The 19,554-nt window shown below is 39.0% G+C and overlaps 1 protein-coding gene across 1 annotated transcript in view; it reads right to left on the bottom strand.

Annotated features, from left to right (window-relative positions):
• The window catches only part of nek7 (NIMA-related kinase 7), a 55,914-nt gene that overhangs the window by 23,216 nt on the left and 13,144 nt on the right, over window positions 1-19,554 (bottom strand). Inside the window, exons 4-6 of the mRNA XM_015059386.1 lie at window positions 16,863-16,973; window positions 10,422-10,530; window positions 7,930-8,037 (exon numbers count right to left, since the gene is read on the bottom strand). Coding sequence (XP_014914872.1) covers window positions 7,930-8,037; window positions 10,422-10,530; window positions 16,863-16,973 — 328 coding nt within the window. The remainder of the gene's footprint in view (window positions 1-7,929; window positions 8,038-10,421; window positions 10,531-16,862; window positions 16,974-19,554) is intronic.

Here is a 19,554-nt window from a genome sequence, read left to right as displayed (position 1 = left end):
TTTTTTTTTTTTTTTCTTTTTAAATCGGGGCCAGATTTCATATCCGTGTAAAATGGAAAATTTTATATTGACGCAAAGTTTTTGTCTTAATTAGCTACACATGTTGCTTTTATCACGGCAGAGTTTGGCACAGAGTGACCCATATCCTTATCTCGTTGCTCAGAATAGAAAAACAAACCTAGATTAAAAAACAGTCAACCCAACTCAAACAAGGTATCTTTCTTTTAAAAAAACCAAAGGTGTACGACCCATTTCATGTTTCAAATCTACAATGATTTACATAGCTGTGCGTATGCTAGGCAGCAATGAAACACATAAATAGGCTGAACAATTAACCAGCTGGTATCAGCTTGATAAAAATCATATTAATCTATAAAACAAACAGTAGAAATGTATTATTTTCTAATACTCAATTTACCTGGTGTTTATTGCATATAAATATTAGGACATGATATAAAAGCTGGTCACCAAAATGTGGCATTAGGAGTAAATGTTGCTTTTCTGTATTTATTAAAAGGTATGAGTTACTGAGTGACATGTTTTTGATTCAAAGATGTTCAGAATCCAGAAGAACATTTCTGTACATTTCGTCTCACTGGTTTTATCTGGATTTAGATAAATGTGCATTAGCTGTTGAGTTTACAGCTGAAGAGAGCTGGGTGTGTGTGAGCATCCCTCATGTTGAAGCAACTCAAGAGAAAAGTCAGCTTGGATAAAAATATTAACAGAAAAACGTTCGAAAACAGGACTGAAATTTGTATAAGCACAGAAACTCTCCAGGCCATTCAGCACATTAAATGGTCTAACGGAGGTCAAATTATAAACTGTAATTAATAAAAGTTAAAGGGAGAGGCATTAGACTCGACGTCTACTGACCTCAAAACCTAGCACTTTTAAATTCGGTGAAGATCTAATTGGGTGGAAAAAATCAGCTTTAATCTTAGATGAGGGAATCTGAATAAAAACAGCGTTATACGTCATTCTGAAAATAATCAGTATCCACAGCAGCATATAGAGGAAGAAAGGGGGAAAGTGGAAGAATACAGGGATTGCTGCTTTAATTGGTTATCAGGTTTTCATTGTAGTTTAGGTACATTATTGGCTCTCTGGCTGTGTGTGTGTGAGTGTGTGTGTGTGTTAACACCCAGCTCTGTGAGGCCTCCCGGTGCGGTCTGAACAGGCTCCCCTAACATCCATTATTAGTTGATTAAAAGAATCAGCCTCCCTTATGCTAATAGTTGCATAAAAAGGGCTGCAGCGTCGGGCTCCGGCTCCTTTAGTGAGCCGAATTAAGGACACATTATTTATTCATGCAAATAAATTGAAAGTCATGTAGGGATTGATTTCCATTATAGTGAATAGCAATGACAACACTGTCTTCTCTGCATAACGGCTTAAGTGTTGTTGAATGGGAGGTGAGATGCCATCGAGTATAAAGAACACAGCACTTCTGAACCCCTGCTGAGCGTACAGTGAAATGAACAAAAACTTGTCTCATCTGACATGCACTCATTGATTTGATGCCATTTCCTTATAAACTTTAAACCTAAAGCTCCAACAAGACTACTTCAATGTTTCAGACGGAGTTTCCATTAATAAACCTGCTTTTATCTGCGCTCCATTACAGCTTTCACTTCGCAGAATTTTGAATCACAGTCGAAGGCGATGAATTAATTTCCATTCAGACTTCTCTGTTTGCGCAGCAACACACAGTCAGACTGAAATGGAGAAAAAACTCTTGAGATGTTTTCTGGCTGCAGCTCTTTTTTTGGTGTTGTTGTTGTTGTTTATTCTTTCTACACATCTATCTGAGCCATCACCACAAATCAACTCCCTACCAACCTCTTCTTTCTTGATTGCATGCCTCTAAACCTTCCAACAACACATACTTTAAAATACAAGATGAACTCAGGGTAAATTAGTTATTTAAAAAAAAAGTACACATAATATAAAATCCATATATTAACGCTCCGTTTCAGAAAGAGGACATTACACAAAACATTAATGTTGGTGTAATCCGACCATCAGATTGTGAATTTAGCGTAATGATCCTTCGCCGACCAGCAACTCCGCCACTAAATGCCTAAAATAAGCAAGTGGCCTAGTTAAAGTCTGTACTTCAATCTGACTGAAATGCTGTGGTATGACCATAACCAGGCAGTTTATGCTTGAAAACCATCTAATGTGGCTAAAATAACAAGTTTAGAAAGCAAAAGTGACCAAATCTCTTTCACATTGATGCAAAAGACTAATTGCCACTTATCACAAAACTTGAGGGCAGTTCTTGCAACAACCAGTTTGGTTTAGGGGACTTTTTCAGAGAGCTTGGTTGGTCTGGATAGATTTCTTCCCCAACTTGTTAAAATGATTTATAAATCACATTTTGTACTTATTCAGGTTATCAAACCTTCCAACAATATATTCTTGTTGGAACCATATGCAGAACTTTCCCATCAGATATTCTGCTTCATACGTGTCCAGGAAGCTTCTGTTTTCCACATTTCATTTGGCCATTTTTGGGAGAAATGGTCCGATGTGACTGGAGCAGCATGAGCAACAGAGGACATGGGCTCTCTGGTGCTCAGAGAACCCACTGGGATTTATATTAGCACTTCATCAACTGTCTACAGTTAAGCCAAGGCTTATAGATATCTGGAAATACCTTGCAGATCAAACATAATTACACTATCGACCAAATTTAGCCCACAGAACTGAGTTTGAGTGAAATCTGTGCATCCTCCACATAAATTTAAAGTGTTTTTCTATTAAGGTTTACTATTATGCGTTTTGCCAGTCTCATAACAGAGAATATTTGTTGCAGCACTGGCTGGAAACCATTAGTGAATGTATGTGCATATTACAAAGTAAGATAAGGTTTATAACAAAGCACCTTGGAATAGATGTCACCTACAAATACAGTCAGATGAAGAATATGTCAGTCAATCACCATGCTTTTTTATTAGAGGACATGGGCGTGTTTTTAGTGCATTTTGTTTGCTACAACTTAAAGCACTCCACACCAAATGTATGCAAAAGGACACACATGCTTGTTTTTCAATCAGAAGGGCTTTAGGTTTCCAGTGATATGGTAGCATTGTAGAGGGGAGCTGTGGATAGTACACAACTCAAGCTTTTTGCAATTTGTTGTGCATTTATTCTTAAAAGGTAACATTTCTATCTTTTAGGAAAAGATAGAAAAGATTTCTTACTTTTCTTTTACAAAAAGTAAGAAATTAGCATTGGCAAAGATTAAGATTAGCACTTTGCCAGGACTGATACATTTTAAGAAACAGTTAAATTCCCCACAAGGGTCCATTAGACACTAAATTAATTACACTATGTTAAAACTGTGGTACACTGAGTATTTAATATGTTTATTTTGTACTTTCACGTTGTAAGAAGATACTCAACTAGGTGAAGGCCTTATGAACTTAAAGACACACAATTTAAACTTATATTTTGTTCTATTTTCTTATCAACAATAATAATGTTTGACAGTGATTTACTGTACCCTCATCGAACGTATTTAGCAAACTGTGATTTAATCTACCATAAGTCCTCTGGTGAGTGTTCAAACTAAACTGAGGGTGCATATCAGCACAAGTCCGTACCTGTACAGAAGACAAAAAGGGTATCTTCTCTGTCTCTCTCAGTGTGTGCAGTGTTTTAGACGGGGGGAAAAGAAGTGTGCATGTGTGTTGGTGTGTGTACTGAGAAGCAGCTGAGTTGAAAGCCTTGGAGCTGACAGCCTGTAAGCCTGGACCTCCATCTCGGCTCCACCACCCAACTCCCCTGTTCGGCTGGGTGGCTGGGCTCATTACAAACCCACGCAACGGCCTGCGTACACACTGCGCTTCTGTGGCTATCTCTGTGAGGTCATTTAAAGACATCACGCAATCCCCTGCTCCTTTCCCCTCAACTTCAGCAGATGACTTCAACCTTCATCCTGACATTTCTTCCACCCGTCGCACTAAAGCCAGGGCTTCATTTGCAAACAGCCACCTTATGTTTTTCACAGGAAGAGGAAGAGACAGAACGTCCTCACTTTTTTAAAAATGGGCACACTGGAATGATCAAAAACTAAAATCTGGTTCCCACAAAAGCAGTCAGACACAGATATAAATACATATCTCTCACCACTCCACCCCACAGCTTTTCTACCCTTTCTTCCTCCCATGTTTCCTGCCATTCTCTCATTTTACTCTGTTTCTGCCAACTTCTTTTTTCTCCTTTTTTGTCACTTTGTCACACACTTTTCTTCTACCTGAGACACTGTACATTTTTCAACTTTCTCTCTGTCACCCGTTCCTCTGTTTCTTACGCTCATTTCATTTTTTTTGTACCATATTGCCTCTCTCCCTTTCTTCCTCGCTTTGCTCTCTCTTTTCACTCGCTTCCATTCTCCCAATTCTAGTTTTCTCACACCTTCTCCCTCTCTCACTCTCTCTCTCCTTCACCTACGCCGTCATCTTTCCCTGACTAAAAGTCAAAGCACCAGAGGGAGGGACAGCGGGAAGGAGAAGTGACAACAAGCAAGGCACAGAAACAGCAGCAGGAGAGAAGGTGAGGTGACAGAAAGAGACAGAGAAGATCTGCTGTTTGAAACACACAGTGAGAAATGTCAAGGGGAAAGCCAGGCGGAGGAGGAGGTGGGGGGGGGATGAAGCGCCCTGAGTCTCTTGTGTCGATAGGTCATGGTAACCTACAGACATTATCAGCTTTTTCCAGTCCAAGAACGTCCACAGATATCTGGATTTGGTAAATACATTTACACATAAATTGAATGTATTTTTTTTTTTTTTTGCGTATTGGTCTAAAACAGAGAGACAGTGAAAATCAGCGGGAAAAACTGACAAGCTCCTCCTGATGCTTCAAGCATTGTCTGTGGGAAACAACATGCAAATGAACCCAACAGTATCAAAACTGTTGTTACTGGGGGGAGGGGGGGAAATCGACGGTTTGTTGATTTTTAAGTGGTTTAAGTATTAAAAAGCAATGCTTTTTTTGATTCTATACAAAAAAAAAATAATACATAAGCATTAACATTTACCATGTGGAGTGCAAAAACCTGCACGAAAAAAGAAATCAATCTAGACTGAGTCAGACTGAACGATCACCTTGACCACACTTCAGGTGGGGCTGCCTGTCCTCCATCAGCCTAAAGAGGGTGCTGTGGACTCAGCTTTTAATGAGCAATCACACACATTTTCAATCTTCTCTTCTGGCACTGCAGGATGTTTGGTTGATGGAGCTTCTGTTTTAGCTGGTCATGTGACTAACACGTTCTCAAAGTCTGAGCTGCGGTAGCACTGGGGGCTGAGAATAGCACACAGTTTGAGGTAATAACAGTTCGACACGGGAGGAGACATGGTGTGAATGGCATCCCAGTTGTCTGTGGAATTTGTTTTACTGAGTTTTCCAGTGTATGAAGTTGCAGAAATGTCCAGAGGGATGCTGGGTAACAGCACAGCTGATGGAACTCCAAGTGTCGACACTGATATCTACCAGATTTTACATTGTTTTCTGACATCTTAATACAGTCTGAAGTCTGGCACTTTGGAGCCGAGGCTGGAAATTATATGTGAATCTCAATAATCATCTGCTTTTTCAGGTGTGTGTATGATGAACCGAAAAAGTACTTATGTACATAATATGTAAGTAAATATCGGTTTCACAACTAAATTTAAAATGTGGGTATTTCAGACGGAGAGGTAGAGAATAGTAGTTCTTTTTTTTTTTTGTCTCTGATACTTCTCCAAATCTAGAAAAATACTTCATATCTTCCTCGACTCTGCAGGAACAATGATTAAAGTGTATATTACAGAATATTTCTTGTGTCTTGTAGTTATCACAAATACATTATATTCTTAGAAAGATTGTCATGAGGCAGTCACATTTTTAACACTGGAATTTGCTTAAAGTAATGTGTGCAAACGTACGTATTTCACCACACAACTTCCGTATTCTGAGGGAAGCATTTTCAAGTTTAAACTGTAGAAACCATTATGTTCAAATATGTGGCAACAACATCTACTTTTGCAATGCAATACTCTTCTGGGAACCTTGGGTTTTAACATCCATAAGACTTTTTTGTTCTAACTAAACAGTGCAGCAGAACCAGCACACCTTGTCATGGTTAAAGAAGTTTCTGACAGGACTGAGAAAAAAAAAAAAAAAACATCCTGAGTATGAGCTGGAGAAACATGACAGAGCTTAAGGTGTTGACTTGGGCCAACCTCTGACTTCCCAGATCCCAACAGGACATCTCTGAGACAGACAAGAACAAGCCCAGACCATCAAGACCACATTCTGCAACCGTTGGCACCACAAGCCTATAAAACCATACATGTCATCGCCATGTCCCATTTAAGATCATGCTGTCCCACAAATATCAAATGAATTTTAATGATGGATGGAGTTTCTTTCTGCACAAGCAAAACATTTGCTTCCTTCCAGATGTTAAAATCTGGTTAATACAGGCAGAGATAAACAATTTACGGCATGTTACTCCACGTTCTTATTTGGTAAAGAAAGCCAAGTCATAAGGCTTGAACACTGTGTAAAAAGTCAAGTACACACCATAAATCTACAGGTTGTGGAACTAATTTTAGCAGCTTCAAATTTAAGAGTCTTTTGTTTGATCAGTTCAGTTTGCCACCTTGCCTAGGCATCAGTGGCTTGTACTGCCGTTAGTAATTAGAAAAACATTGATAGTCCACTGGAAATGGACTCCCATGACCCTGCAAGGATACATGTGTGAAGACAATAGATGGATGGTTGATGGATACTGTAAATCCCACTTGTAACTAGAATGAGTTCAATTGAGTTGTACTGTTGTTCCCAGATTTTGGCTTTTAAATCCAAGACAAAGCGAATATAACTGGGTTTGACCCTGGACTTTAGTAGATCAATACAACACTCAATGCAGAAGAGTCCGAGCTCCAACAGTAAGTCAGAGACCTCAGGACAACGACTGCAACTTCTGCATTCTTTGTCTTAGGTCTTCCTTATTTACCTGGGCAAAGGACTGTCGTCTCCTGATGAAGCACGCTGACTAACGAAGGTGATTTTGGTTGAGTTTGGATGACCTTAAGTCCAAATCCAGAGCAGAAATCTACCAGAAACTTCTATAGCGATTCCTGCTTCCTTCTGCTGACAAACTTTATGAAGATGCTGATTTTATTTTGCAGCCGCAGCTAGAACTAATTCAGTGACTGCCGTTGACTCACCAAAAACATTTTTATTGGTCTGATGCAAAATTGACATTTTTGGAGAAATAAAATTTGGGGTTTTATTCGCTGCAATCCACAGTCATCACTATTAACAAAAACAAACATAGGAAATATATTGCCGTCCTGTAAACAGTTTTATTTCTTCATAAATTGTTGATATGTTTAATTAACTGTTTTAAAACCAAGCACACAAAGAAAAAACAAAACTAAACCAAAATTAAATAGCCTACAAAATCTGTTAACTGTAACCAGTTCTCAGTCCCAGATTAAAAGCGAAATGTGAGAAAATGGTAAAATATTTTGCCGACTTTTAACTGTGTCCGCACCCTAATTTATTTGGGGATTTTGTGCAGCAACTTTCACTTCCTTGAAGGGAAAATAGGGTGTTGCATGATGTTATTTCCTACCTGTGACTAACCGGTCCATCAACATGAACAATAGCCATGATTGTAGAGCAGGCTAGCTTGTTTTATTGCACCCGGTTTAAGTAAGACCTGTGTGACTCCAGCCTCAGTCCTTAACGGCGTCAGGGTTAAAGGTCAAGCCAACAGGAAGCAGCTAAGTGGCCTATGGTGGAGCAGGACTAAGCGCTGAGAAGACTCGACGACTACATGACACCAGACGCACCCCGCCTAATGAAACGCTGGTGGATTGGGAGCTCGGCATGTATATTTATGTGTAGATTGTTGTGACTTACCAAGAGAGTGAGCAGCAGTTGTTTTGGAGCTGAAGAATCTTCCCAGTCCCAAGTCTCCCAGTTTAACCACACCAGTAGCTGTGATGAACACATTGGCTGGCTTGATATCTGAGAAAAGAAAATCACAAAGAAAATAAATTCAGAAAAATAGCCCAATTTAATTTGGCAACCGTTTTTTTTTTTTTTTTTTTTGGTCAGCACACAAAACAGGCACCTGAAAAAGAGACATTAAAATATCATTTCAGTTAATGTGGGCGTTAGCAAGCTGTTTTCTGAAGTAATGGTAATGTGACCTGCCGAAGCCTTTGAAATTTACAGCTCCTGTATAATTGTAAGCAGCTTTTGAATAGGCCGTCTCTGCTAAGTGGCTGCTAGAGCTCAGAGCTCAGGGTTCATTTGTGTCCCTGTGTCCTAATCAAAGTCAGCATTAATGGAAATACATCACCTGTAACTGAGAGGGTCTCTGAACGAGCAGCAATCTGTGCACATGAATCCAGAATGAGACCTCATAAACAGAGCACTTTCTTTAGATGATGTGCTTGTTAACAGCTAGACTTTAAGCCTGTCAAGGTGCTGGAGCAGATAACAGAGATTTATTATTATTATTGTTTGACTTTCAGATTCACTTTTCGCCAAGTTAAAAGATCGGGTAAACAACTGTTTCACTTTCTGGCAACAGTTTGCTTAAGTGGTTTTCTTATCATCATGGTACTCGGGGGGAGATTAGAATAAAAAATAAAATCGACCTGTGACCAGAATAATTTGCAACTTGAGTGGTCCTGAGCAATGACCGGCTGGTTGAAAACTCAAAGAAACAATCCTTTTCCTAGTAGCGACGGCAAAATACATGAATGCTTCTAAGAAGCACTGACAGCAACACTTCTTAATGTGGATGAAGTCATCGCGGATTTTCAGCCATTTTCACTGCCTGTGGTGTGTCTGAAAACGAATTGTGAGGAATAACAGTGATGCGAGATGTTTAAGAAGAAAACGTCCTGAGATCAGTCAGAAAGAAAGAAAATAAGTCAGAAATAAGTCAGACAAAAGAAAAAAAAAAAAACTAAGAAAAAAGAATGGAACTAACAAAGAATCTAAGAAACAAATAAAGAAAGAAAGGAAAAAAACAAATGAACTTTGGAAGGATGGAAAAATAATAGGTTCCTCTCCTTTATCTTTTGGATATTTCAGCCTCTGTCTGTTGAGGAACAAAGTGTAGAAAACATTCTGTTTCCACTGACAATGCCTCCGAACTCCACTTGACCCAGTCGGCATGTGAAACTGGAGATTACGATGCCTAATAAAACCATAATACCTCTGAATGAGATCAAGCTTGCTGATATTTATTGCCGTCCAGTTACCACATTTCCACTTCAGACCCTGAGGAGCTCTGACTGTCAGATAACGATTTACATTAGAGGTGTGCCAATCGATCGGCAACTGATCATAATTGGCCGATTACCACAAAAAAAAATGTATGATTGGTGATCGCCGATCACTGTTACTTGTTGCCAAACCGATCACCTGTATCTCACTTTGCAGCCTGCATGTGCAGCTGATCTCCTCTTCCCTTCACACTGCGCAAGCATGCAGCAACAAATCCTAATCAATGCCATGTAGAACTTCAACACTCAGAGTGAATGGGGAAGTTTGTATGTTGCGATGAAAAATTACCTCGGGGGTAAAGAACGTCAAAATGCATCAGCACAATGCAACATGGCATTTAAAAAACAAGCACTTTTCGGAGTTTGGCTACATCGAGGCTCAATGCAGGAACAAAAGGACATCCGGAGCGTCCAGATAGCAGGTAAAGCAGGTAAAGCTGAGCTCAACTACCAACACTCACCCAGATTAGCATGATGGCCAGAAAGCTAAACAAATAACCAGCTGGTGGTAGAAGACACTGGTTCTGCTCTCGTTGTTGAGCCGCCACTACTGGTAGAAATATGTCACAGATGTAGCGCCGTTCAACCTCCACCCAGCAGTGAACTCTCACACCAAATGTCTGCTTAAAGCTGCAGCATGCAACTTAAACAAACACAAGATTTTACATATGTATGAAAACTTTTGCTATGTCCTGATATAAGACAGATAATCTCTGAAAAATAATCAATCTCCTCTGCCTCCTCTCTGTGTTCGGCAGAATTACTCTGCTCATTCAGAATCAACCAATCAGAGCCAGCATTAATCAGCCAGCCTTGCGCTCAGGAAGTTTTCTCTCGGTAACTCAATTCAGTTTCCTTTTTTTTTTTTTGACATTATTCTATATAGATTCATTTGACGTATGTATAATTTATGGTACAAAACATATACTGAGTATGAAATAAGAAAATATGTAAGAATATTAAACGGTGATGGTGCCAAATGAGTAGCATTTATAGAAGACAAACACAAACTGTTTTATTACCATGGTGGAAGTACAGAACAACACCCTGACCCATCAGAAAATTCACTATTAAGAAGAACTGAAGCATGTATGTGTAGAGGAACGCTACCTCTGTGCATGACTCTTCGGGAGTGCATGTGTTCAAGCGCACTGCAGAGCTGGACGAAGTACTTCCACACCGTTCTCTCTGGGATGAGCCTCCTCTGCTTCTTAAAGTGCTGCAGCAGGAAAACAAAAACAAAGAGCCAAGGTTACATTAAAATGTAGCAGGGGCAACAGACAAACAAAAGATTTTACTACAAATCGGAAAAAAGTACAAAGGATAGAGTTACTAGGTTGGCATGTAAGATTTTATGTGTTTGTAGAGTATCCTTCCCCACACACTGACTCCACTCTTAATGCAAGCCAGAGCAGGCTATCGTCTGTCCCTTGCATATCCAAGTTCTGTCTCATTTTCTCTGCAGCGTACAATGGAAAGCACATGCATTCTCCGGAGCAAAGAAAAAGAAATTTGTGGTGCCTTCTTAAACTCCACCATCTGGCACACAGGACTCTTGTTGCGCTCAGCCAACAGTGGCAGAACGGTTCCTCCTGTTTTCAGAGTTTATGCACGTACTACTATTTGGAAGGCTAGGAGTTGTTCTTGATTATCAACACTGTGGTTCAGCTGAAAAACAAAAGAAAAGTGATGACACGAAGGCAAACTGATCAACTATGACTAAATGAATTAACTGGTTCTTGGAACTCCTACTTGGGCAGCTGTGCGGCAATGCAGGCCATAAAAATGTATCAAGTTCTATGATCACAATTTAATGGGGTGTCCTTCAGGCTCCAGGAAAGAAAAGCCTGGAAGTAGACCAGGTTAGATGAGAGCTGTGCACATGAGGAATGCACTTGGAGTATTTAGCCAACTTTTACCAAAACAGAAAAAAAAAATGTCTTAAAACTCTAGACAGGATACATTTCACCAGGAAGTCCAACTTGCATGAAGAATTTTGTTGCACAATGCAGACCTAAAGCAAAAAATTTTAAATCTCCAAGCACATTGAAATGCAACGAAGGCAGGATTTTCCATGTGCTATAAAAATACTTTATTAAATTTCCTTTTATCATTAACAACTGTCCTTTTTATACAAAAAAAATATTCTCAAAGCACATAAAGGTGCATAATTTGGGATCTCTGAGCAAATTATTCCATGTTCAAGGTGCACAGAATGAAAAAGCAGCCTTCCCTGAGATCAATCAATACCCTTGGTACGTTAAAAAGAGGCAACTACTTTAAAAAGCGTGGCTGCTAAAAATCCGACCTGAGACGGAGGGGGAAACAGAGGCAAGCTGGGAGTTTACCCAGGACTGCTTTACAGGCAAAAATATACCACAGCTTTTGTCTGCAAGTGGTCAATGATGTCCACCTCACCAAATCATAAATAATGCAACGTTTGCATTTATAATGAGAAGAGTTGCATGGCACACTAAATCAAGGCTCCAAATAAGGGAGCTGCATGCAAGAAGAATAGATCACAGCATAATCAATCACAGGCAGAAAAGTTGCTTCTGTGTGTTTTTTGTTTTGTTTTTTGTTTTTATGTCTTGGTAATACAGGAAGATTTATTCCTAAAGTAATTTATGAGCCATTCAGTTTGTTTCTCTGATACACATTATGCTTACACTGCAAATCAGTAGAGCTGTATACACCTGTTCAAATGTAGGGATCGATTTCAGAATTAGCTGAAAAAGACCAGCATGTCCTGGTAACAGCCAAATTACTGCATATTTGAGTTTTTTTTTATTTATTATATTTTATACATATCCAATTGGGTATAATGAATGTCAACCAATTATTATTAAAAATGAGACATTTGGTGCAAAAAGGATTTGTGGATCTAATTCAAAGATGCATAAAACTAAAAATGTACACGTAAAAGTTCACATGTTTTGAAGCCACCACAAGCTTCTGGCTTCTGACAAGTAAGTGCCTTGATTCCTCTCCACATAATAATCGGTAGAGTTCATTTAAAGTGGCTGCTTTTCTGGAACAGACCCAGTTTAAAAGCATAACCCATGTAGTTTCAATAGGGCTGAGGGTCAGAGCCGTCCCACGAGCTGAAAACTGTTTTTCAATGTGTGTTTGCGGTCAATATCTTTGTGGGACACACACATGGTTTTAAATTTCAACCAAATTATTGCTGATCCGGTAGGTTTTTCATTACTGCACTTTGTGCAATGACCAGTAACACGAGTGAAACAGACCCTCAGCATGATGTTACCACCCCCATGCCTGACAGCTGGTATAGTGTCCTTAGGTTTTTAGCCTCACCTGGACTATAAATAAACTGGAATGACGCAACAGACCAGCCACCTTCATAGTCAGGCCCAAAATTATTCATACACCTGACAGGTTTAGGTTTAAAATAATCTTTTAATTTCTTGTGAAAAGAAAGTCATGCATCTCAACTATATTTTTTTGGAATTTCTGTAAATTTAGACCAAGGCTCAGTTTTAGTATTTAATCTCGTAACATTCATTTCCAGATTTCAAATCATCCCTGGAATTGAAACGTTATCCTTCATTTAATAGCTGTAAACAAACCATTTTATTTGTATGTAAACCGTGACAGTTTATTTTTGCTGGATTCACATGAATTACAGTCATAAAAATTCATAAAATTAGCTCTCAAAAATGGTAAATTTTTATCACCCCATTCCATTTAAAATTTTAAAATTCTATTTATTTGTGTTTTTATCCCCGTCTAAGCCAGTTGTCTCGTTTTAGATGCAACTCATATAAATTAAGATCCCTGATCAAGCCCCCCCCAAAAAAAACTACTTCTGCTTGAAACGTTGAGGCTATTTCAGGTATAAAACATCCAAATCTGCAGAGGTAAGAAAAGAAAACAAAAATGTCTAAGGGATAAAATAAATACAGCAACCTTTATTGCTCTCTAAAGTAGATGTTTTAGTCATGATCTTGTACTGCTGATGGGGGACTTGGACCCAGAAGCAACAGAGTGGCTAAATTTGGACTGTGAGGTAAAAATATGTAACATATTCCCCAAATCTCTTGTTCACCATTTGAGCCCAAACAATCCTTGCATTTGGCATCTCCTGTGACTTGTTTCCTTAAATAACCCTGCAAGAGGATGTTTAAGGGATGAGATGCAACTCACTGCATCCGTTAAGATATTACAATATTCCTGCACCCAACACAAGCTGGAATATATATTTGTCACTGCAGCACTCTTCCAGTGAGAGACTCTTAAGTACCCGATTATTTAGGTGATGATTTGCTGGACGCTGTTTATAACGAGAACAGAGGGCCAACAAAGATTTCAAAAACTGAAGTAGCAGAAATATAAAAAGGTGAGAGATAACTAAAAATGGACAAAGGTGTGATAAAGAGAAGAATAGAGACAGACGGATGGATAAAGAAAGGGAGGAATAGACCTTGGCCTACATCCAAACAAAGCCTCAGTAAGGAGCCATTCTTTCTTTGCCCCCCATTTCCATATCAGAGGACCGTTTGATGTCAATGAGGGAGCACATAGACACCCACCAACACCCTCTTTTCTATGCCTTTAACAGCAAACACTGCACATGCAATATTCTGTAAGTGCATGCAAATCAGGGACCATCTGATATCATTCGAATCCTGAGATGGTCCGAGAGAAACAGAAAAGTAATCTGGAGGAAAATACATCAAAAAGAATCATCATAATTAAAAACATTTTTGCAATGTTTTTTTTTTTTTGTTTTTTTTTTTTAAATATGGGATGTTGTAGGAACGTGTTTACTGCACAGCCCAAGGACGGGAAACTGAAATCTGACAAAAACATCTGGCCTGCCACTGTTGGACTGGAATAAACAATCAATTAAAATGGTGCAGAAGACAAATGGTGCAGAGAAGTAGTATATATATATATATATATATTAAGAGTTTGTGTTGTCAGCAGACATAAGGCTGATGACACAACCCCAATGCTCTGAGCATCCGAGAACGCTTAGCTAAGATAGCAGTGACACTTAGTGGTTTGTTATCCTACCACCATGTTACCTGCCATGTAACATCTTTGTAAAATGCAACTCAGAACATTTGCTTGAATGTGTGCCTCCATGTTTGTGTCTGCATCTTCTCTGCTTACAAAGTAGACTATATGTATGTGTAAGGTGTGTGTGTGTGTGTGTGTGTGTGCCAAGCCTGCCATGTTCACTCTCTTGTACCACTAATCCTCGCCTCTCCTAATTTGCTACGTTGAACTGTGCAGATGTGGATCTGCTGAGTATGACTGCAAACAGCTTGTCGAGCTGTGCTGATACAACGCTGCAGCATCATTTATGCATAGCAGAAGACCAGGCTTTTTTACATACACACTCCTAATTTGCTTTACTGGCAGATTTTTATGATAACTGGGGTGTCGGTCTAACTCATACTCAAAAAAGAAAAAAAAAAAGAAGAAGAAAAAGAAAAGTATGAGCCGTGGATTAAAAAAAAAAAAACACACTATTTAATGCTGGATAACTCCGAGTTTTTCTTCTGCTTAGAAAATTAAGACAGTTCCTTGAATAAAAACAAGCACACTGAGATTTGGGGTCAAATTTTATTTTACTTAAACCTGATTGTACAGATAAGAATTAGAAGAAGCTCCAGCCTAAATAAAAAAAAGAGTTTTTTAAAGGTTTGATACTAAAACAAACATTGCTACTACTTCAACATACAGCCCTAACAGCAATTATTTCAGTTTAAATTCATCCAAGTACCCCCTACACTCTGAGGCTTGAATTTTATTACCACTAACAGCTCAAGATTTCTAACAATGTCTCTTTCACGGTCTTGGCAGATGTAAACACGTTCTAGAGAGATGAAAGAAGCTTGCAGGAGGCCTTATATATTAGTTTGTTCCAGTATGAAGGGATGATTAAGACTCAGTGTCCAGGATGTCAAACCCCTATAAAATAACCACAAACCACAAGCCTTCTGCAGTCAGGCCTTCATTTATCAAACGATTCACTGGCACTTTCTGCTTGTGTGTGCACAAGAGCGTCATAAAGAGACGAACAGGGTATAATTTAAATCGGGCCTCAACCCTCAGAATTTAGATTTAAAGAAAAAAATTCTATATACATACATAACAGTGTAAGAAAGCGGTCAATAGCAGCATTGCAAGTTGTACTCATTGTGGTAATTGTTTTGATTTCTCTCTATGTCTTAATGTAGCGCCAAGATTAATAACAGTGATAAATATACAGTGTCTTGCTAAAGTATTTATACTCCTTAAACCTTTTTACATTTTCCCATAATTACAACCACAGCTTTAATTATTTTGTTGGGCTATTATGTGATAGACCAACGCAAAGTAGAGCAAAATAGTGAAAATTGAGAAACTACTGCACAGTTTTAGTTTTATAAAAAATAAAGATCTGTGAAGTGCATTTGCATTCAGCACCCTTAATTCAATACTTTGTAGAAGTACCTTTCATTAAAATTACATCTCCAGGTCTTTATACATGTATTTCTACCAGCTTCACTTATTCAAAGGCTGAATTTATTCAATGCAATGTTGCTCAAGTTCAGTAAGATCGGATGGAGAGAACCTGTGAACATCAATATTCCAAGTTTTAACACAAACTCAGTTTGTGCTAAACGTAGTTGGGTTGGGATGTCCACTTGTTATTTACACAAGCAAAAATTATTTAGTAGAGTTAGTTCACTTCATTAAGGAAAGCCAACATGGTTCCATAGCAAAACATGATTAAAATCTAGTTTTACAAATCGACATGAATAATAAAATGTCAGTGATTCAACAACTGTCTTTTACAAGTAAAACATAAAACACATTTTGTTTGGTACGCATGTGCACTGTCCATGCGTTGTTAAATTTCTAATAATCAGCCTTTCCCTGGTTCAACAATGGTTTTACTCTCAACTCTCCACCATGAGGCCAAATTTAGCACAACGATTATCTGTCCTGTCAATAAACTCACACAGCTCAACTGTGAATCTCTGCAGCTCCTCCAGAGTAACCAGGGATCTCTTGAATGCTTCCCTGATAAATAATCTCCCTGCCCAGCATGCCGATCAAAGACAACCATGTCTTTGTAGGTTTCCAGTTCTGCCATATTGTTTAGATTTTCAGATGAAGGAGTGAATAGTTAGACTTCCAAAGCTTGGAATATGTGCTAAACATCCACACAACTTCACCTCTGAATGTCTGCTGGGTATCTTGTTCTTCCAGATGCCATTTCCTCACTAATGTTCTCCAACAAACCTCTAAGGCAGATCTATTTAAAATACACACAGTTTGATTCATCTTACTACTTCGACCATTTCTGAAGGTGATCAGTAAACACTTGATTTTATTTAGGGGTGTCAGGGAAGGGGTACTGAATAAAAAGGAAAGCCACAATTTCCAAAGTTTTATCTGTAAATTTAACACATTGACCTTTGTTGGTGTAAAAAAGAGAAACTGTACGGTTAAGAAAACCTTTCTAAAAGTACAGTATAAAATACTGGATGGAAGTTCACAGTGTTTCAAACTGTTATTGGAGCTGCTTACCTTGATCATACGAGAGAGATCCCCGGCATCAGCTAGCTCCAGAACTATGTTCAGCTCATTGTCCTCAATAAAAGATGCGTGATACTTTATCACATTGGGATGATTCAATTGCTGTTGGAGGGGAAAGGGGAAAAAAAGTCAGTATGTCAGAGCAGACAGAAGAAATGATGGTGACATTTGTCATGTGGGCATCTTTGGTCACTTTCACCAGCTTCCTTCAGCTGGTACAAAATCTTCAAGGTTATGCACAGCAAAGGTGTGTGTTTTGTGCAACTCGCTGTACTCTCACCACCAATTAAAATAAAAATGGCTGAAACCATGCAAACAAAATACATTTGGTACATGGGGACCTAATGAGAAGGTTTTGTCCTCAAGTGTGACAAAGCTGGATGACATGTCACAACAAACCCCTGTCTACGATGACAACAACCAATGTGTGTGAGACATATAGAAACACAAAAACACACACAAGCGTGACAGGCTGACATGGCTGGCAGTCTTTAAAAAAAAAAAGAAAAAGAAAAAGCTAGCGTCCCTGGCTCATCTCTAGCGGAGATTCTTTCCTGCTGGTTGGTCAATAAGGCAGGAACAGCATTCCCTGTAGTAAACAAAAACTTTCTTTCTATCCGGAGCAAGAGACACGTGATGGGAAAAGAGGAACGTTGACGGAAAAGACACGAATGACACAGTGACAAGGAGGAGGAGAAGGAATGCAGACAGGGCAAGGTTGAAGAGCTAGGGAGGAAGAACAAAGGCGTGGATGGAAAACAGAATGGGAGAGGGATAAGGTAACCTGAGTTGGAGATAGGGGGAAGGGAAAAGCAGAGAGATGCTGATATGTGGATAGTTGGAGCCGTGATGTGAGCAGACGGAGGGGTGTGACACGCGTCCTCCGCTCGGCTCTGCTAAGCCTCCTCTGCTGTGATTAAAGAAATGTTCATGCTCTGGATGATGCCGAGAAGAGGGGAAAAGGAGAGCACAGTGGAGTACACTACGCTACACTACACTCTCAGACTCCATCTCTGCATCATTCTGCAACCCTCTTCCTCATTCGCTCTCTGTCTCTTCCTCACGTCTCCATCTTCCCTTTCTCCCTCCCTTGTCCTTTCTTGCCAGATGTATTTTTGGCTCAGAGTGGCAGTTCTGCACGGCTCCATAATGTAGCACAGCCAGAGAGTGATGACAAGCCCCCCACATCCACCCCACTCCTCCTCCTCCTCTTCCTCACCCAACCCACTGCTCCTCCACAACTTAGACCTCAGGAGAAAGATACAGAGAAATGAAAAGATATGTTAACATGCAGATGTTTATGTAAATGATGGATGGGACGCAACTGCAATACAACAATCATTCATAGGGAAATATCACATAGAGCCTTGCATGATTATGTAATTACACATGCTGGCTGAGACCCAACAGCGTGTGTAATTACTTAATCATGCAAGACTGTGTGATACGTTTGTTGAGCTGGTGATGTGTTTCAAAGAAGAAGACAATACAGACTAATGCAAACTGATGGTACAAAACTAGAAGTGCCAGTAAATTCAATTGTACTGTAATTGTACATGGTCGCAAATATGAACCACGCTGGTTTCAGTTGCATTTGGAGATAAAAGAGGTCAATAAAGTAAAGCAAAAACAGGTTGGATTACAAATATAATGCAGGAATTTAATTCAATGAATGCATGCAACAACCGTATGTAACATTTTACAACTATTCCATTTCAAGTGAATTCAAGCTTGTAGCTCAGAATAATAATATTAATTTCTATGAAAATAACAGAAGAAAATGTGAAGGAAACCAGGATGCAGAGGGCAGCAGGGAACAGCAGCAGAAGACTGATGGTGACAATGATTTTAACGCAAAACCTGGGCATTGATGCAGAACACAAAGTCCACTCAGGACAAAAGACACAATAAATAATTCTTCAGGTTGAAATTACATAAATAATAACTTTAAACTGTGATTTATCTAAGGAGGAGGATGTTCTCCAGGAGCAAAAGTTTGGAGATCTAACAAAATGGGACCCTACTCAATGATTTAAAAGTGCTATATGGTCAACCCATTGTGCCTGTAATTCACCACAGTTTTAGTTTTAAAAAATTTGCTCCAATTCACTTGGCTCAGACACCAAGAAAGAACGTGTCACGGCAGAAGCTAAGTAGTTGAATGAAATGAGAGCAGGTAGTGTGGCTGTTAGCAGATCATTTTGTCCCAACAAAAATTCAAAACACACACTGTGCGCTTACAAGCTATAGCTGCTGTTGTCTTAGTGATGCAGCTATTCACTCCCTCCTCAAGGTATTTGTCCTACGGCAAACATATTTCATAATAAACTCTCCTTTTCTGCATTTCTGCTGAAACAAGTTTGGTTTTTTATTTAAATTAGTAACTCTGTCCTGTCCTACATACAAATTACCCATCAGACAGTGTGAAAATTAATGGAAAGCCCCTGCTGTTTTTAGAAAAGCAGTTGAGATAGAAATAATGTAAAGGCCGATTCTGATTAATATATGTTTCTTTATTATCAATATTTATGGGATCCATGGCCCTAACATTTGATATGTGCCTTATAAAAAATGACAAAGAAGAATTATATGTTGTAGTTCAACATATAATCAAAGTCAGTAAGATGAATAATTCTATAAAAAGCAAACGGAAGAGGTTTTTAAAGTGCTGTGTTTGAGTAAG

This window comes from Poecilia latipinna, unplaced genomic scaffold (genome assembly GCF_001443285.1).
Source record: "Poecilia latipinna isolate Pla-1442-1.1 unplaced genomic scaffold, P_latipinna-1.0 Scaffold1624, whole genome shotgun sequence".
Taxonomy (NCBI): Eukaryota; Metazoa; Chordata; class Actinopteri; order Cyprinodontiformes; family Poeciliidae; genus Poecilia; species Poecilia latipinna.
The sequence above is the reverse complement of the archived record's forward strand: the minus strand, read 5'-3'. Positions and strand labels throughout refer to the sequence as shown.